This window comes from Erpetoichthys calabaricus, chromosome 7 (assembly GCF_900747795.2).
Source record: "Erpetoichthys calabaricus chromosome 7, fErpCal1.3, whole genome shotgun sequence".
NCBI lineage: Eukaryota > Metazoa > Chordata > Cladistia > Polypteriformes > Polypteridae > Erpetoichthys > Erpetoichthys calabaricus.
This window is the reverse complement of record NC_041400.2, coordinates 27957686-27979242: the sequence shown is the minus strand read 5'-3', so window position 1 is coordinate 27979242 and position 21557 is coordinate 27957686. Positions and strand designations below refer to the sequence as shown.

General features: G+C 39.5%; 1 protein-coding gene across 1 annotated transcript in view; it reads left to right on the top strand.

Annotated features, from left to right (window-relative positions):
• Window positions 1-8372: 8372 nt before the first annotated feature.
• Window positions 8373-21557, top strand: part of LOC114654381 (long-chain fatty acid transport protein 6) — a 47325-nt gene continuing 34140 nt past the window's right edge. Inside the window, exons 1-2 of the mRNA XM_028804886.2 lie at window positions 8373-8927; window positions 17245-17454. Of these exons, the coding sequence (XP_028660719.2) occupies window positions 8450-8927; window positions 17245-17454 (688 nt within the window). The 5' untranslated portion in view covers window positions 8373-8449. The remainder of the gene's footprint in view (window positions 8928-17244; window positions 17455-21557) is intronic.

The following is a 21557-nucleotide window of genomic DNA, read 5'->3' as shown; positions in this document are numbered from 1 at the left end:
GTTATAGACTCGGGCTATCCATCACATCTGGATAAGTAGGTCTGTGAATGTTATGTTACATTAAGGAGTGAAGTCACCAAATTTTCTATTTTTGGGTCTGGGATTAATTCATAAAAAGCCTATCTGCAGAAAGTCAAGGTTAATTGTATTTTTAGTGTAAGTTCCATGTCAGGTATAATTAATCCAAAAAGTAAAAAGGCCAAAACAAAGGTAGAGCTCATACAGAAACACACTAACAGGAAAGCTGCCAAAACAGAATCCCAAGCATAGCAATGATTCATTCTTGATTTTGTTAAAGCAAGTAAGAGCTGCTCTTCATTCTACAGAACAACACCTATCTTTAGCCTATTACAGTGTCTAAAAATGGTGTTCACCCCCTTGAAAGTTTTCACATTTTGCTATTATACAACAGTGAATCATAGTGGATTTAATTTGGCTTTTTTGGCACTGATCAACACAAAAAGACTAATATCAAAGGGAAAACAGATCTCTGCAAAGTGGCCTAAATTAATTACAAATAGAAAACATAACATAATTGAGTGCATAAGTATTCACTGCCTTCAAGTCACGATTTCGTAGATACGTCTGTGTGCATAGGTCTCTACCAGCTTTACTCATCTGGACTCTGCCGTTTTTCTCCATTCTTCTTTGTAAAAATGCTGAAGCTTTGTCACATTGCATGGGGATCGTGACTTAACAAACTTCTTGATGTCGAACCACAAACTCTCAACTGGATTGAGGTCAGGACTCTGACTCCACCACTGCAGGACACTAACATTGTTGTTTTGAAGCCAGTCCTGTGTAGCTCTGGCTTTATGCTTGAGTTCGTTATTTTGCAGGTTTCTTGTAGACTGCATTAGAGTTTCCTCCAGGATCTCCACATATTTTTCTGCATTCATTTTACCCACACAGGCCTTAAACAGCTTGCATCAGAAAAGCATCCCCACAGCCTGACACTGCCACCACCACACCTCATGATGGGGATTTTGTGTTTATGATAATGTGCAGTGTTCAAACATGATGTTTAGTCTAATGGACAAAAGGCTCAATTTTGGTCTCATCAGATCAGTCTACCTTCTTCAGCTGACTTCAGAGTCTCCCTTGTTCCTACTGGCAAACTGTAGCCGAGATACCATGAACATTTTTTAAGAGTACATGTAGCTTTCTTTTTGCCACTCTACCATAAATCTGTGACTGGTGAGGCACCCAAGCAGCAGTTGTCAAATACAGAGTGTCTACAGTCTTAGTCACTATAGCTGGTTACCCCTAGCGAGTTCTCATAGGTTGTTTAGTGTCCTCCCTCATCAGTCTTGTCCTTGCGCTCAGTTTTTGTGGGCGGCCTACTCTTGCAGATTTACAGCTCTGCCATACTCTTTCCATTTCATAATGATTGAGTTAACTGGACTCCAAGGGATATTCAGTGAGTTGTCTCAATCTCCTGACTTGTGCTTTTCACAGAGTTGCTTGGAGTGTTCTTTTGTCTTCATTGTGTAGGTTAGCCCACCATAACTCACCACAAGTTACATTTATTTGTTTAGCAGATGCTTTTATCCAAAGTGACTTACAAAAGAGGTAAACAATTGAGTAACATTAAGCTAGTGCCTGTTTGTTCAGCAAGTGTAATAGGGTGGGTAACAAAAGTTGATTGGCACAAGTGAAAAGATGTAATAACTTATACATTTATGATTCTGCAATCAATATAGTGGAATCACAAACACTCTCAGCTGGGACATTAACACCACTCTCATCACTAAAAAGGCACAGCAGCAATTGTACTTCTTATGCCAACTAAAGAAATTAAATATTTCCCAACCAATCCTAGTTCAATTTTACAAAGCCATAATTGAAAGTGTGATCACATTCTCCGTTGTTATCTGATTTGGTTCAGCAATGGCACACTCCAAAAACAAATACAGCGTGTCATGAGGTCTGCTGAGAAGATACTTGGCTATGCTCTTCCATGCTGTGGCAGACCTGCATACATCTTGTGTCACTAACAATGTCAAAAGGATTATTCCTATTCTTTGTAAAAATTGATCTTTTTGTACGGAATGATTACAATAAAATTAATTAAAAAAAAAAAAAAAAAAAAAAGGATTACTCCAGACTCATCTCACCAGGCTCATCACTTATTCCAAAAACTACCCTCAGGTAAACGCTTCAAGTCAATTAAAACTAAAACTAACAGACACCTCAATAGTTTCTTTCCCAGAGCAATAGCCCTCTCAAACCAGTAATTTGGCCTGTCTTCTTTGTATATTCCTGCATTCTGTCATATACTGTATGAAGGCGTGTGTGTTTATGGTGTACAGTATGTACATGTACAGTATGTGTGTGCATGTGCATACACACTATACACTCACACTTTGACTTGCACAGCATCATTTGCACACCTCTTCTTTATAATTGTACTATTCTGCAACTTTGTTTGAAGTTTTTCTTTTTAACATATGTTATTTATGATATTAGTATGTGATGTTGTGTTCTGTTATAAGCAGCTCCAAATCTACCAAGTCAAATTCCTGTATATTAAGTACTGGTGAATAAAAGTGATTTTGATTCTGATACTACACTTGAGTGAAACCCCAGACAGTTGATCTCCATTGAACAAATTCTGTGATTTCTATAACCAATCGGCTGCACCAGTGATGATTTAGGCGTGCCATATTAAACATAAAGAACACTAATGGGATCAATTATTTAGTGTTTAAATTTAAACCACTCTGAAGAGATTTGTTTTCACATTGACATTAAAGAGTCTTTTTTCTGTTGAGTGTCAAAAAAGCCAAACTAAATCCACTGTAATGCAATATTTTATAAAAATAAAATGTGAAAACTTCTAAGGCACTGTGGTTATCAGAGTGGTGCACTGGTTAGCGTTACTGCGTGTCCAGTTCCTAGCCTGGTTACTGTTTGTGCTGATTTTCACTGAGCTTTAGTGGATTTTCTCTGGGTATACGGGTTTCCTCTTACATCCCAAAGATGAAACAAAGCATGTTAGATTGAATGGTGGCTTTATTCTGGTCCTGTGTAAGAGAATGTGCCCTGAAATGGCTGAATCCTGCCTGATATGTGTTTGTTTCGTACACACAACAGCAGATGAATTTAATTAAAAGCAGTTCAAGCAAAAGGCTGAACAAAGTTGTTTCATTAACATGAGCAGAGTCTGCAGGGTGTTTCTGGAGTTAAGGGGACTTAAGGAGATGGTTTCAAAAAATTAATTTGCTGTAAGGGGAGATCCTGATATACATTAGGTGCATGGTGCACTGATAGTTAATACCACACATATGTCACCCTGGATCATTTTAGCACTCCAGCCTGAGCCTTGAACCAAAGCCATATAAAAATTCCAATTTGGGTGCTCAGGTAAATGATAATTTCTGGGTTTTTTTTTATTTTAAATAGCCATGCTTATTATTATAAGAGATTTCCTGCTGCTATGACTGCTGCAATTTAAATACAAATGTGCTTAACAGAGCGATTCGCAAGAATTATAGTCAGTGAAAAACCTCAAGAAAATGATGTGTGAATTGCCCTTTGGTATTCATTCAATGTAGGATAAACAAGCAAATTGAAAAAAGGTGTTTTAAAAGGAGATTATTTAACTAAAAAAGCAAATTGCTCATGCAGTCATCAATTATCCTTCAAAAGAAAAAAGAAAACTCGAACTAAAATGTAAATGGACAGAGATAAGATTGAGCACCATTGTAATTAAATATGGGCAGTCTCAAAGTCTCTGATGGGATTTACATTCAGTACTTTGGGTGTTAAAAAAGCCTGCTTCAGTTTGCTGCAGCAAAGTTAAGGAGTTCATGTGAATATTTCTGTCAGAATCTGCTAAAATAGAATAATAATCTGCGGGCCCTTAACACAAAGCCATTCAATTAGACAACCCTAGAGAGTATGAGCAGAACTCCAGTTGAGTTTTCCAAATTTATCTTTCTACCTGCTCATCTCTTAATTCTGTGAGAGCTGTAATGAATGATTATCAACAGTAACATGTTGATTTTCTCGGTGAGTCAGTGAATAAAACCACCTATCACAAGTGGGAGTTTGGTTATCACTGAGCTTGTCTTTAGAAACATTATAAGATTAAGATAATTTTGACAAGAACAAGCCATTCACCCTAACAAAGCTCTCCAATCCTATCCACCTAATCTCTGAAAAATAACACCAAGTTAAGTTTTGAAAAATCAATAAAGTCCTACTGTAACCCACACTCCTTGGTAACTTTTTCCATGAGTGTATGGTTCTCTGTGCAAAGAAAAACTTCATAATGTTTCTGTGAACTCTACTCTTATCAAGTTTCCAACTGTATCCCTGTGTTCTTGTTGATCTCATTATAAAGAAACAGTCTGGATCCACTATACTAATTCCTTTCATATGGAACTTTGGTCATTTAGCACATTTTTGGTAAACATTCAGATGATTTGGTTATGTATTTAGACAAAGAGTGAGAGTACTTTATTTGGCTTTTTACAGAAGCTCAATAAATAAATAAATGTCATTATATTATGAAAACAACAAACACCTCTCAAATACACACCATAATGACTAAAAAGAAAGAAAATGTCCGATTTGACAGTCACATTGTGGCACAATAAAAGCATATTTCCATTGGTATAAATGAGCCCAGCAGCATTTCTTGACACACTTCTGCTGAATAATTTGTTGACTAAAGGTCCTCAGTGCTAGTGTGTCAGACAGATAACATTTAGCACTGTTCAGAATGGCACTCAGTTTTGTCTTCATTCCCTCTGCCTTCACTACCTCCAGTGGGTTGAGAGTATGTTCCATAACTGAGGCTGCTGTCTTAATCAGCTTGTTGATTCTGTGAGTCTCTCTTGAAGTGATGTTACTGGCCCAGCACACTACACTGACTATTACAGAGTTTTAAAACATGTGAAGGACATCACAAACCTCATTAAAGAAGCACAATCTCCTAAAAGAAAAGAGCCAGAGATGAGCTGACACACTCTCCAGGGTCGGTTCCCACCTTAGGACAGAGTGGTGGCTCTGAGGCTAGGGATATGCACTGGCAATCGGAAGGTTGCTGGTTCAAATCCCGTAAATGCCAAAGGGGACTCTGCTCTGTTGGGCCCTTCAGCAAGGCCCTTACCCTGCAATTGCTGAGCGCTTTGAGTAGTGAGAAAAGTGCTATATAAATGCAAAGAATTATTATTAAGTCCAATGCTGCCATAGAATGTACTCCAGTCTGCCCTGCTCCCCCACAACACCGAACTGGATTTACAGTGTTTAGGAATTTTATGTTATGTGTATCTTCCTTAATAAGATTATATCACTAATGTAAAAAATTGATGTTGACAGTAAAACTTTTACATTTTCAGAGCTCCTAGGTACATGATGGAATGCATATACTATGGATCTCAAACTACTGGTGGACCACAGAGGCTGCAGGTGTCTGATTTTTTTTTATTTATGTCAGTTTTTCTTTGCTTTGGAACATAAGGATCATGGGCTGCTTGCTCCAAATAATGATATTAGCTGTAGACCATATGCCTGCTCGCACTTGCTGGTAAACAATAGCAATGTCAAGTGGTGCAGCACAAGGACAGCAATACTGCATGACCAACAAATACAAATAAAGGAAAAAATATTACTTTTAAGGTGATACTGATGTAGTAGTATTAGTAGTCATCATATCATCAAGTATATAGAGTACAGTGAAATTGTTATTGCTTATCTGACCAGTATGCAACATGTTGCTGCTCTCCATCACCATGATAAACAAGAGTGTATGAAAATATATCACGTTATTTAAAGGTGAAAGCAGTCTTCACCTTGAGTAGAAAAATCCTTCTCAGGATCTTCTATAAGCTCCTTAGAGCGCCCCAATCAAGACACAGCTACTCAAACACAGTCATGAAATGTCAAAGTTATTTGATGCAGTACCATAAATCAGGTTTTTTGGTCAAATAAGAAGCACAATCTTGTGTTCTCCTCTCTTTTCTTCTCTCTACTGGCAAGTTTTGTCCTTCCTCTACCCTCATCTCTGACTCCCCGGCTATGGTGGAAAGGTACAGCCTCACAATAAGGAAGGCACTATGGGTTGGAAGGAACAGCCATCCATCTTGTTGGAGGTGTATATTACCCCAGGAAACTGATCCCTTCCATCTATTCATTATTACAGCCTCCAGGCCAGGCAAGGAATCGTTCATCCTCTGCAGGATGCCCATCCTTCCATTAGGATAATCCATTATAAAGGTGTCCTAGCTAAGTAAAGAACCATCGATCTCAAGCAGGATGTCCATCTGTCTTTTAGGACCATCCATTATAAAGGGCTCCCAGCTAGGTAAAGTTCCGTCCATCCCTGCTGGGATGCCAGCCAGTTCATATCCTTTCTTACAATATGTTCTGATAAAGTGACTAAGAAGGTAATAGCAAAGAGAACAATTTGCTGTCCTGATCTTCAGTTATTGGGTAATTCCAATAGCTCCCTGATTGACTTTGCATGTTGAACTAATGTATGAGCAGCAAGGACGTTCTTAGGCATACGCGAACTACGCATCCACGTAGGGCCCCGACTGTGAGGGGGGCCCCCAGCCCAGCCCCGACTTACAATTTTTTTTTTTTGTTGTCAGGCTGTGGGCCTGGGGCCCCTGTTGTGCCCCTGGCACTGCAGCCGTCTGTGCCAGTCCCAGGAAATTCAGTTCAGTGCATCTCTTAGTCTTATTAACAATGGTAATTTATTATCCAAATTGCAATCTTCACCTAAATCCCTAATAATATTGTCACACCATAGTAACTTTGCCAAATGCACTATAGCAAAAGTTAATTTTAGAGATTCGTTTCGGATTCATTCAGAGAGATCCCCATAAAATCATGAAATTTCCTTATATTACCGGCCTTTACCAGATCCAGAACACAATCAATATTTTACCACTCTGCATACACACAAGCGTACATGTAGGCCTACTGGCCATCTAAGGCCTTTTTCAGACGTTTTATTAGAACACCTTCTTGAGCTGATTCCCATTCCCCCCACCCCCCCCCCCCCATCCGGGGCCTGCACATTTCTGAACCACATAGGGCCCCCAAACTGCTAAAAATGGCCCTGTAAGCAGCCCCTCCAAGAGTAGTGCTTTCAGTTACAGTTGTCCTATATCACCAGGTCAAACATGTCAGTTGTCACACCTTTGGCCTCACCGGTTACCATGCTTTTTATCCATTGCTGCCACATCTTATAACATGGCAGTTGTCATTATTAAACTATCACTAGAAACCTTTTTGCTGTCTGCTGGTGTATTTTAACAGTCTCCTGTCACTGACTGCATTTTAGCCAGTGCTAAGCATGCAGTGACATGGAAATGTACAAATCTAATCCACCTCTGAAGTTCCTTCTGAAAATGCCCACTTTCAAAGTTACTGAGGTCTCGTGTTTTTCTACTCAGCAAAGCTGTTTTTATGAAGAGGAAATCCCAGAAATTATACACATGAAAACTACCATTTAACTCAATAGAACTAACTCATTTTTATCCCTCATTTACCCCAGTGTTTCCACTTTTTTGTCCACCTTCTGTAATTACATTTATATATCACTTTCCTAAACTACTTAAAATGCCACTTCAACCAGCACCAATGTGCATCATCCACCTAGATGACGTGATGGCAACCATTCTTGCGCTAGTATGCTCACCACACATTAGCTATTAAGCAGTGAAGTGGAGAGAGACGTAGAGAACCAAAGTGAGACAGAGAATGATTAGGGTACCAGAATTGCCGGCCTGTGGTGGGAAGTTTAGCCAGGATATAAGGAAACATCCTATTCTTTTCAAAAGCTGCCCGGGGATCTTTTATGACAGCAGAGTCAGAACCTTGTGTTATATTTTATCAGAAGAACGGAACCATTTTTACAGCACAATGTTCCCTTCACTTCACTGGGAGATTGAGATCCATACACAGACCCCTTGATAGCCTTACCGATACCTCTTCCTCTAGTATATGCAATGTGTAATGATAGATAGATAGATAGATAGATAGATAGATAGATAGATAGATAGATAGATAGATAGATAGATAGATAGATAGATAGATAGATAGATAGATAGATAGATAGATAGATAGATAGATAGCAAAGGGCAATATATAATAAATAGATGTCAAAGATGTTTGCTAGTGGTGTTCATGCAAAATTCTAAAAATTAAAGCTCTGTGAGTTTTTGAAATGCATCTCAGACTCTAGCAAAATTCTAAAATTTCTAACCAGTATGATGAAAGGCCAGCTGATCTTTCTTTCTTTTACTTACTTACTCACTTTCTTACTTACTTACCAGCCTCTTGCATAAGGTTTGCTCCGTTGAACCAAAGCAGCTGTGTGTTCTCGACTGCGCACGCGCGAATTCGGGCACGGGCATTTAAAAGTACGCTGGTCCCCGAGTTGCCTCTAAGTTTAAGCTAACTTTACTTAGATCCGTGGTAGCATTTCACAATGCTGCTCCCTATCATAACTGCGGCGGCAGTCGGACTTGCAACTGGGCTGTTGTTGCAGAAGATGTTTTACCCTTACATCTGGCTGGATTTGATTTATTACTTTAAGCTGCAGAGAGTCAAGCAGACGATGAAACGGAGAATGCGCCAGGGTGTAATCACTCTGCTGGACTGTTTCGTGCGCCAGGCCAAGTGTACCCCCGAAAAGCCATTCATCATTTACGAAGGAGAAGCGTACAGCTACGGAGACGTGGAGCGACGCAGCAACAAGGTGGCCCAGGTGCTGAACGCTCATAGCGGCTTGCAGAAGGGGGACACGGTGGCCCTGTTCATAAGTAACGAGCCCGACTTCATCTGCGTCTGGTTCGGACTTGCGAAGCTGGGCTGCGTGGTGGCTTTTCTCAATTTCAACATCAAGTCCCGTGCCCTCGTGCACTGCCTGGGCGCCTGCGGTGCGAAGACTGTGGTCGTGGGCGCAGGTAGGTGTTGGACGTGGAGAGATGCGGGTGGGTGAAACAGGCGTCCGTGCGCGCGCCTGGCTCAGGTAGCCTGTGAAGGAAGTGCGCGCGTCTGCGTACTTCAGGTAGTCGGGAAGGCAGCGCGCGGTCGGAATAACGCGGCGTCCTACTAGGCGTCACCTTAATTTAAGTACCCGACCGTGAACAGACTCGCAGCGCTGCGGGCTCTCACTTTCTGGCTCTTTGTATTATTTGAAATACCAGATGTGCCTGGAAGGATAAGAAGCACCAGTTTCATGTCAGAGGGGACGTGACGAGCAGCACAGAAGCCCTTTAGCCGAGCTAAACTCTAGTTTTTTTTCACCTTGAAACGGAAAGCAGCGATCTCCGCTTCATGCCTTTTAGGCGTTTCTCCTGTGAAATGTGAAGCCGCGATTGCATCTTCCCAGTTTGACTTTTTATCTCTTTGAATTGCTTATTTCTTTTAAAATGGATTGAAGTTCTTACAAATGTGGAAGGGTTACACAGACGTATTGACCAGTTATTTCGGGTGAAATACGCACACACGATTAATAACTATTAGAAACACCTTTATTGTCTCTTCACACACGCGTTCGTTTTCTCAACACGGGCGTCGATGCCGAAATAATTACACGAAAGAAAGTGAAGTATGTTTCAAATAAGGCAAAGATTGTTTGTAGCTTGTATTGTACATGTATATTGATTTACTTTTTCGCACAGCCAGTTTCATGTGTGGTTTGAAACGTCATTTTTCTTGTCGGGGGCTGTGGCTGCACGAGGCAGACCAGCACCAGTTGGTAAGGCAGGGGTCCGTCACATTTTCATTTAGTTGCTTAGCAGGCGCCTTTATCCAAAGTGTCTTACAAAAGAGATCAACGTAAGACTAGTGTAATGTTTGGAAACCAGTATTACTGTACAAGGGGACAAAATCGATCATCACAAGCGAAGAACAAAAAAACATACTTACAATTCAAGGACTACAAAACCTATCAGCTAACATAAGTTAGACAGACATTTAACATTAGAGCTGTGCGCATCTGCCCAGCAAGCAGGCCTTTGGACACTGACGGTGAACTGAAGTCAGTAAAAAAAAATTAAGTGAATACATGACAAGATATACGAGGCTGTGAGGCAGCAATGCTTCCATGTTTCCCATTTGTGCAGGCTTATCATATCATTGATTATTAAGATACACCAGATTTTTAAAAAGTCATAAAGTGAGACTGTAATTCACAAATTTGCCCATTCGGTCCGCTTTCATTTTGTGAGTGAATTACTGTGTTTTAATCCCATTTGCAGTGTGAACTGTGATTATATGATTCCTGCTGTTAGTGATCTCGAATACATTTAGGATTGACTGATTTACAGTAGGCAGCACGGTGGTGCAGTGGTAGTGCTGCTGCCTCGCAGTAAGGAGACCTGGGTTCGCTTCCCAGGTCCTCCCTGCATGGAGTTTGCATGTTCTTTCCATTGTCTGCGTGGGTTTCCTCTGGGTGCTCTGGTTTCCTCTCACAGTCCAAAGACATGCAGGTTAGGTGTATTGGTGATCCTAAATTCTCGCTGGTGTGCCCAGCCTGGGGTTTGTTTCCTGCCTAGTTGGATAATGGATGGATGATTTACAGTATGAAAGGGTGACACGGTAGTGCAGTAGTTAGAACTGTTGCTCCTTCATGAATCCAGTGTCCTGAGTTTAAATCCAATCATCTTCATGGCATTTGCACATTCTCCCTGTAACATTATTTTTCTCCTACATCCACAGATTTGTGCTGATTGGGTCAATTCATGTTTCTCAACTTGCCCTTGAGAGAGTGTGTTTGTGAGGGGGCTGGGTCCTGTAATGAACTGGTGCTCTTGAGGGCGCTGTTTCCTGCCATGTGGCCAGTGCTGCCAAGATGGGATCTGCCTCCCACCCCTATAACCCTTAATTGTTTTAAACACACTCGATAATGTTATGTTGCAACTGACTGAACTTTTAAGTGCTTCATTATAGAAAATTGCACTTGTGACTTGTAGGCTAGTAAAGTTCATCCTAACAAATAAATGTGACAAATATAAAAGTAACTGTTTTTCTTCACATCTCTTTGAAAGGTTTTATGGAAGATGAAGAATTCTAGTTGTATTCAACTCTGTTAACAGATCCAAAATTAGCTAAACGTAATTATAACCTTTTGTGTGTAATTGAGAAATTATCAAAGCATACCTCTGTTACAAGTCTAATTTATTCTGTAACATGATTTTCATTTTCTTAATGTGTCAAGTGTACATAATATGTTTCACATATTCTGATATTAATTTTCTTTCACCATATACTTCTGGGATTACTTCATGCAGTCTCTTCTAATCTTGTACATTATTTGCAGCTGTGAAGATTACAAGCTCACTCTTCTGATTTATGTGTTATATCTACATAAATGATTATTACTTATAACTGACGCCTTTGTCCAAGGTGAGATGCCATTGGTTACATTTCTTTTGTTTTGCCAACTGGAGCACAGACTTGCCCATGGTCCCAGTGACAGGGTTTGAAGTCCAAAGCCTTAACCACTATGACACACTGCCTGCTTATGTAAGTACTGTACACTGCATGTACTTAACTTGTTATATGTTGTTTTGACAACATTTACAAAATCATTTCTAAATTGTACCAATGTTTCAGTGGCTTGTCTGCATTTGTATGAGACCCACTTTCTGCCACAGGACAGTAGAGAGTGGGCTGTCTCACTATTTGGCACACAATTCAGACTTAGATTCAGATTCACACTTCAGACTCCTGTATTACACTTACTGTTTCTGGTAAATAATATTCTTCTGACTCTGTTTTGGAAGAAACCAGATCAGAAAATCAATTCAAAATGAAGTTTATACATCAAGGTATATTTAAATGGTCAAAATCCTATTTTAAAAATACATGCATACATCCTAAAACTCACTAAATACAATTTGGGGTAGGAGCCTATGCCAGTAGAAATGGGTGCAAGGTGGAAAAAGCCTTGAAATGAGTGTCAGTCTATCACAGGGTACACTTAAATCACACTAACTTCTATATATGTTATATTATTCGTATATCTGAAAAGGGAAAACCTCATGTAGTTTATGTTTCCTTCATACGCATTTAAAGCAGTGGTGGTAAAGGTGGACAAAAACATAATTTTTCTGCAAAGTAGTTCTCTAGTGTCATGATTTATCTGTAGGTTAACATCTTACTTTATAAAGACATACTGTAAGTCTGTCTTGTTCAGCTTTATTATATTGGCTCACAAGGGGATGAGGATCGATTGACATAGGACAGCTAAAGGGCCTATCAACTCTCATAGATTATAAAAGTCACATCAATGAAAATAAAGTACCTCTGTGTGGCAGAGTGAGATAAAGAGAGTCCTAGGGAGTCTCAAGGGCTGATCAAGTTCTTTAGGTCGACATGTAGCAGAAGATTTGCTACCTGGCATGGCAAATACACTGCTGATCTAACCAGAAAGCAGGTGGCTAGAATGCTGTCTTACAGTCATTGTGCTCACAAGCTTTCAAGATCTCAGGGGTGAAGTATTCTTGGTTGCTGCTAGAGAGCAGTCTAACATGGTGACTATAATACTTTGTCAGTCTGCTCCAAGGCCAGAAGTTATTTCAGGCCTTGATGGGAAGCAGGACCAGGATGGACTATTTGTGTTTTTATGACTAAAACCAATGTCACATTGCACAACTTTTTGTTGCCAGGCATGTCCAGTTTACCAGCTGCTGATCTTGTCGCTGCACTATGTCAAATTACATAACTGAAAATCGCAACCCATGTTACATTTATTGACTGAACTCCTATCTTCCAGCCTAGTCATGATCGCCCTTTTTTTTGTGACAGCCAAGAGCATGGTGCTTGTGACTGAGCCAGTATCGTACAAAGGATTAACAGCTGCACTGTGTTCAGCAGCAGTCTTTGCCCTTTATTTCTTTTTTCCATTATGTTACGTTATTTAAAATATGAGACATCAGACAGACAAGCTTCTCTTTTGTTTGTAAGGTTCACAGCCCCTGTGCTGCCTGACAGAGCTGGTGCTGTAACGGCACTTTGCGAAGGGCTAGTAGCTCTGGTGAATTCAGCTGCAGTGCAAGGCCTTTTTTTAATTTTGTCCATTCTGTTTACTATAGAAAGCACAAGACATCAGATAGACAAGGTTCTCTTATGTTTGTGAGGTTCAAAACACGTGTGTCCCTTATTCCTTTTTGCTGCATTCTACAGCAGGGGTCACCAGCCAACGTTTTTGAAAATGAGAGCTAGTTCAATGGAACTGAGTAATATGAAGGGCTACTTGTTTGATACAAACCTTCCCGAATAACATAAAGTTGCATGGTTCACCTTAATGATATTATTATTATTAATAATAATAATAAATATTCATATATCATGTCCTGTTTGTACTAACCACAACCTTTGTAACATTTTTGAACAAATCATGAACTCTGTCCCATGTTTGTACAAATTATCTGTTATGTAAGATTTAAAAAAAAAAAAAAAAAACTCTTTCACATTTTTAAATGAATCCTATCACATTTGTACTAATCACCAAATGGTAATATTTTTAACAAATCATCAAACTTGTTACACTTTTTGAACAAATTATTTTTCACATTTTTGTACAATATTTGAATATAACGTTGCCATGGTTTTTCACTGAAAACATCTGTTATCTCTTTCTTTGTCTTTAAGTGCCTGTTAGTGGGAAGCCTGGCATTGCATGCTGTTCACCAGTGTACTGTAATCTGGGGTATAATTTGACAGTGCAACACTGAGTAAGCCTGGTAGATGTGCGTGTTCTGTGTTTGTTGTTGATGAAGTTCATGTCAGAAAAGGCTGATTCACAGAGAAAGGTTGAACCAAAAGGGCAGGCAACTTTCATAGCTGTTGTGCATACACCTTCGTACATTTCTGTGTCCACAAGACAGCAAAAGTTTGGTGACCCCTGATGGGCTTTGAGGTGGAGGTCATTTTACAACATTAGGATTTCAACCTCCACCTGTTCAGTATCCAAGGTGAACGTTGCACTTAGTTGCTCAGCAATGCATGTCATGTCCACTTGCATGAAAGGATTTGAAATTAATGACACACATGGCTCAAGTAGATCAAAGTCACAAAACCTGTTCTCAAACTATTGCCCAAGTCTGTTTATGACTTGAGAGTAGTTTTCTGCAGCTTTGTTAAAAGTTCCAGATGCAAAAGCATTGTCATTCAGCACTGACTGCACAGAGGGAAAGTGCAGCACTTTTTTCTGTGCAGGTTTAAATGCATTTACAGCGCTTACCATGTTAGCGACAGTCTTACCTTTGTCTTGCAGCTCACAGTTCAAATGTTTCAGTTTCCCAGTGATGTCCGTTAAAAATGCAAGGTCAAGTATCCGCTTAGTGTCCTCGAGAAGTGAAGCATCTTCTCCTTTGGATTGCGTGAACTCTTTGATTTCACCCAAAAGTGACAAAAATGCTGCAAAACTCATCCCCTGCTGAGCCATTGGATTTCTGTGTGTAGTAACAGGACACCATATTCAGCTGACAGCTCCTCCAATAGTATTTTGAATATTCTGTGTTGTTTGGCTTTGCAGCGGATGCCATTTATGATCGTCACGACAGGAGTCATCACATGATCAAAGCCGATCACTTTTGCACATATTGCCTGCTGGTGTATGATGCAGTGGTAATGTAGAAATTTAGGGAAGTCTGTGTGACCTTTGCATTGCACAATGAAGCCTGCATGTCGGCCCATCATGGCAGGAGCCCTGTCTGTAGTCAGCGACATCAGCTTTCCAGTGGTACCTTTTTCTTCACGAAGAGCCTCTTCACCACGTTGTAGATGTCAACTCCCCACTTTGTTGTCTTCAGGGGCAGTAGTGTCAGGAGTTCTTATTTTGTGCAGAAATCATCAAACACCATTCAGATAAACATCATCAGCTGTAATGTACTGCTGTTGTCGATGGACTCATCACACTGGACGCTAAACCACCTACACTTAACCAGATCCCAGTCTTCCCAGACACTGTTCTAACCATCATACTTGCCCCCAGTTGAACATTGGAGAATATGGAGATGACATCGGGACTATTCTTCTTGTCTTTGAACACAGTGTTTGTAATTATCATCATTGCTTTTTTCAAGACCTCCCCATCCGAAAAGACTTTCTTGTACTTTATCAAAACATTTGCAGCTCTAAATAAGTTTCTGTTGCTGTTTGTTACTTTTTCACCAGCCTCGTGCAAAAAGACTGCTGTTTGTCCAAAGCTGCCTTTAACTCACAGGCTTTTTCTGCCTGTAGTGTACTGCCAGGTGGGTAGTTAGCATGGAAGCTTTTGTGACATGCAAATGAGACATACACACTTTTCTTTCACTGTCATAAAAAATAACTCTTCCTCCCAATCATTGTGAAAATGGTAAGTTTCCTTTTGCTTTTCTGCCATGTTTTTTTTTTATTTTTTGGGAGTAAAAACCTTGTCCAGCTCTCCATCGTACCTGTGCCCATTTGCTTGTCTCAGCCAAGAGTGAGATAGCGGTTTATCCTGTGCACAATATTGAACTTTGACCCCAGGCTATCCCCCAAACTACATAAATGCAAGTTTTATTGATTCAAAAAGAAGAGCAACACAATTAAATACAATTTTTAGACATAGCTCCATGGTGTCTAGTGCTAGTTTTAGCACATGCCCTGTGGGCAACTCACGTGGTCCCTGCAGGCGACCAGGTGCCCGTGAGCACCGTGTTGGCTACCTCTGTTCTACAGTATGCATAGTACTTCTGGATGAGCATTTATTGATTTTTAGCTCACCTGCATACACAGCCCGTCTCTTCAACTAACGAGAAAATCAAATGTGTTTGGTTTTATTATAGCCAGTCTCATACTAGTTGGTCTCCGTCATTAGGGATATTACATTAGGCAATTGTCTTCATGGCATCGCAGCGCCAACTGCCTCCAACTGGCTAAGATTATGTAAATGAAGGTTACAAATGAAAATCACTGGAAAAGTTGCCTATTGTGACGTGGGTTTAAGCTATAGTTTTTGAAAAGTAAAGTGTGCTGGTTCAATTTGCTGCTCCAACTTGTTTTCTGGCTCTGAGCAAATTAGCTGTGCCACATGGCAATGACTTGTAAAAATGTTTGTACATATTTTTACTGTATCCTGATTTTGTAAAATCATCAATCAAAATATATAATAATAAGTTAATAATAAAAATTGGATTCAAACACCACCCGCTGCAAGGTCTACACTAGGTTTAGATGTTGGTGATGAGCTTGGCAAAATCTTATTGACAGTGTGGAAACTGGCCCGGACACAGACAGGCGGACACCGATGGTTCACCCAACACACATTTGTTATACATATTTACAACAATAAAGTGCACACACAACCCCAAAACTCCCCCAAAGTCCAGGCCTCACAATGCCTCTGCCTCTTCATGTCCGCCTCCACTCCTCTCCACCAAGAATTCGTCTTCTACACTCCCGACTCCAGCCATCGAATGGAGGGAGGCGGCCCTTTTTATACACACCCGGATGTGCTCTAGGTGCCTCCCAATTAGCTTCCGCCAGCACTCCCCAGTGCGGCAGAAGTACCGGCTGTGCACCCGGAAGCACTCCGGGTGTCCCTGGTTGTCTTCCCCCCAGCACTTCCGGGTGTGGCAGAAGTGCTGAGGACCAGGGCTCTCCAGGCATCGGGGTGCCCCCTGGCGGTGACCACGGGCCCCTATAGGGTTGAGCTTCTAAACACTGTTCCCGTGGTCCCCAAAACCACCAGGGCAGTTGCCCCCTCGTGGTCTGGAGGAGGCGTAAGCCCTCATCCGGTCCTTCCGGGCATCCTGGCTGGGTGCCACCCCCAGCCGCTTGCCACAACAGAGAGGAAGACTGGGCAAGAATGTTTCTATTTGTTTCAGAAGTAGAAAATTGGGAAAGCTATGCTCTGCACAGTAAGCAAAACAAAATATATTTTAAGGCCTAGTAAGGATTTATTTATTTATGTATGTATGTATGTATGTATGTATGTATGTATGTATGTATGTATGTATGTATGTATGTATGTATGTATGTATGTATGTCTTTGATACATTGATTTCTGGTTCACCTTTTCCTTAAATATTTATTAAATTAAACCATGTTTTACTTTTTGTCTCTTTTTGCATTTTTTCTGGCTAAGTAGAAACACCAGGATGTACATATCGTTTACATCAGCTAAATAATTTAATTTATAGACTTTTAGGTATAGAAGTAGGATGGATGGATGTTATAACAGAAAAATGTTATTCTGTAGATCTAAGAGCTGACATTTCTTTAAACACCTTTGTCCATTTTCAGATTTGTTTCATACATTAGAAGAAATTCTCCCTTCTCTACTACAAAGTGGAATCCAGGTCTGGCTTCTAGCAAAAAGCTCATCACATCAAGAAGTTCTGACTTTACTTGACAAAATGGAAGATGCTTCAGAGGAACCACTGCCTACAGATTTATGTTCTTCACCCAACATTTTTTCAAACTCACTTTATATCTTTACTTCTGGAACTACAGGTACTGTAAATAAGTATGTTATGCAGTAGTTTACTGGTTCCTATTTCAAACTCACTTTATATCTTTACTTCTGGAACTACAGGTACTGTAAATAAGTATGTTATGCAATAGTTTACTGGTTCCTACACATGAACATTCAAATTACACTAGAAACACACTTACTAGTTTTCACTCTGTAACATTCACTGACTGAGTGTACACTCTGCTAAGGGATATTATTTGTCAGTGGTTTGCACCTCAGGCATATCTCTATGTACACATGGAGTATTCCTAGCCATTGGTGCACAGTTTGTACTCAGTGATGGAAGCTAAAAATAAAGGGAAGTGTTCCTAATATTCTCAAACAGACTTTATCAAATTCATGGTCTGGGGTGCAAAGACAGGAATTAACCCTTAATATGTGCCATTCCATCTCAGGGCGCACATCATGCTTACAATGGGCCAATTTAGAATCACTGGCTAACCTTACATTTACCTAACATGCATGTATTTGAAGTGTCGTAGTAAAACTGGAGTATCCTGAGAATACCCATGCAGACATGTTGAGGACATGCAACCACCACACAAACAACGTTCACACCTAGGAGGCTGTTGTACAAATATATACCTCCTTAAGGGAAACAATGTGATGTAAATGTAATTAGAAATTGATATATATACATGCGGTAGAATTTAAAGAAAACCCTTTGCTAAAATCTTAATGTTTTGCATTTTTTGAGACATATTTAAACCCACAGCCATCCTCCAAATTTCCTAATTAGGATTCCCAGTTAAAGGGTCATGGTACCAGAAAATTATCCCACTTGAATCAGGTACAATTTTGAGGCTAGCCTTGCATGCAACATTAGTTTTCTAAGTGGCTAATTTAGAGAAGTTAATTATCTTAACAGATATATCTTTATAACATTTTAGGAAGCTGGAGTAAATCTATCAAACATGAGGAGACTGCAAACTGTGCCTGGTTTAGAATCAAACCCTGGCTTCTGAAGCTGGCCAGTAGCTCAGTAACCACTGTGTTATTGTATCAACCAGTCAACAAGCAAATCATTTCATTTTATATATTACATACTTTGCTCAATTAAAACTATTCCAAGAGTCTTCCTCAGTGTAGAGCTAAACTATAATAATTTTATACATTTTTAACCATCAGCGCTTAGGCAAAATAAGCAAGTTCACATAGTCACATAGTCTATCACAGTTGGCAAACTTATTTGTTGTATAAGTTCAGGAATGGAAAGAATTTGACAGTAGTAAAAGTAAAGCTTTTTTAAAGGTTAATGTGACCTTATGAGGATGGAGAAAGTCAAAGCTTACATTTTAAAAGAAAATTGAAATAAAGAAACAGACTTCACAAATTATGTTTTTTTTTCTTGAACATATATAAAATAAAATAACTGGAAAATTCATAAGCCTTTCTTAATTTGTAGAGCAAATGCTCTTTGGTGCAGTGGGAATACTTGACTCATTTGAGGCTTGCTTACCTCTGCCCCTTTCATTTTTTATACAAATAAACTTGATTTCAAGATTATCTGTAAGTCAACATACTGTATTTAGCCCTATTAGTGTACTGAAAAATAGATTCTTAAATAGAACACATGTTGAATTCTACTATTATAATGTTTTAGTTATAGCTGGGTGTTTATCAGATTAGAATTCAGAAAAATACAATTGCATTTTGGCTGTGCAATAAGTTATTTGGGTCATACCAGACAAGTGGGGCTAGCAGACTATAAAACTTTATAAAACTATAAAGCTGTAATTCTAGGTAGGTGTCAAATTCCCATACTTGTGTACGTTATTTCAGGCTTTAACTCTGTAAACTCAAGGTGACAAGGTAAAAAAACAGTGGAATTTACTAATATTTGTTTTTGTGCTGGAAGATGCTTAAAAGTATTTGGATAATACACCAATGATACTGATAAAACAAAGTTTATTTCACACTACAGGACAAGTAAATAGGTCTACATTTCATACAATGAAATATCTCAGTTCTTGTGTCTGAACTCTTTGTTATCACTCAGTGTCTCCACATGAGAAACCAAGAAAGAAACCAAGTAGGCATTAGTCCTCTGAGTAACTCTTGTAAATTGGCATAAAAGTCTTTAATGTAGCACCACTGCAGATTATCAGAAGTCATATTCTGTAGTTAATACGTTTAAAATGCACTTTAAGCCAATGTCACATTACACAGGTTCTAGTCGTGGATTGTGTCATATTTGCCGACCGCAATTGCTGATCTCGTCGCCGGACCAAACTTCTAACAGAGTCATGTTTCCTTCTTTTTCTGACAGCAAATATTGTTGTCACATTCTATGCATTGTACTTCTGGCTGAGCACTCATTAGTTGTCAGCACTCATGCACATAAAGCCTGTCCCTACCACTATAAACTATATCAAACCTGTTTGATTTTATCGGAATGAGTCACAGACTAGTTGGAATGAGTTGCTTGATATATCCTATTAGGTGACCGGCTTCACAGGAGCACAAAACCAAATGGCTCCAACCCACTAAGATTATGTAAATAAAGGTTATGAATGAAAAATAACTGGAAAAGTTGCATAAAGTGTCACAGCCTTCAGGAACCACCTTTTCTGTCTTCATGTGTTTATGATATGTACATCAGTTTGAATACATGCATCCCGTATGAGATAAATTACATTACATGTGTTATAAGTTGCTTCAGTTTTGTACAATAGTAGGAGCAGAGCGGTCAACCTTTGTCTGTTTTGAATAGTTTTCTATCTAAGGAAAGTGTGGTGTCAAGTGCCTGTCCATGTCTTTGGTCAGGTCCTTTTCTATTGGTGACATATTTTGCAATTTGCAAGATTGTATGGTGTACTGTATTTGTTCAAGTCTTATCTGATTTTTAAGTAGCATACATGAAGAAGACCTTGGCTGTCACTCAAAACTAGATTTTAGTGGCATTTTCCTTGGCCGATAGATATCTCTTTTTTTCATTTGTTTTCTCAGTCACTAGCTTTTGTGTGTTCAGATTTGCCCTTTGTGCCATTCATTTCATTGTTTTTGTTTATGCCCTTTGTAATTGCTTGAGTCCCAGTGCAATTTCTCATTTTAGTTTGTGTACTGTCCTCCACTAGAATCTACCATAACTCCGTACTGTATGTTTAAGTGTTGCCTATATCTAGCTTGGATTTTTTAAACTTCATTTTCAGAATCTGTCCCTGGAACACAACTTTAAGTTCAGTCCCTTTCAGTGTAATTGCAGGCCTAAGTGGAGGTCATACACAAGGGTTACTGGCAAAGTACTCAATTAGAAGCCCCAGGATATCATTTAGAACAGCCAAGACTTTATGCAACAAGCACTTGCTTGGCTGGATTCACAAAGTACTTGCATCATACATTGACTGTGAGGGTGGGATGCCGCTATCAAGTAAATTAGCATATATGCACAAGTACAATAGGACACAGTTCAAACAGGACCCATTATAAGCATTCGAGAGCAAACGTTTTCAAAATCCATCTGCTTTTTAACAACTTTGGCAAGAAGCTTGCTGTGCTCTCTTCACAGAGATAATTGGATCTAGCCGACCCTTAATCATTTGTTAATAAAGCTATTAGTCGCCTTTAACGCTCAACTGACATATTGCATGATCACTCAAGCTGCCATATCTACTAAACAAATGATCCAGACATTCAGAGATCTATTTTCACGCAAAGTACTTTTTGCAAGTTTACAGAACTGAAAGTACTGAAGCCTTGCTCCTTGCAGCAGTTTCAAATATGCAGACATTACTGTGACCAAGCTGCAATGTACAGTATATGAAATAACATAAGAAAAGGCATCAAATAAAAGACCCAATTTATTCAGCTTAGCTGAAGATTTTCTGATGTTTGAATGAGTAAGTGTCATTTATCAGTGTGGTTTTTATGTTTCCTACCAAAATAGGCAATAAGCAGGTGACTTTGAAAAAAGCCACACAATTCAATGGCGCCTTCCCTAAAAAAATAGAAAAAAAAGCAGTGTTCTCATTCCCAGATCTTGTGGTTAGGACAGAATGCTGTAGAAATGCATATTATACACAGTAGACATAAAAAAGCTGAAATAAAACACTAGATTACCCTTAAAATCTGTTGCCTGATT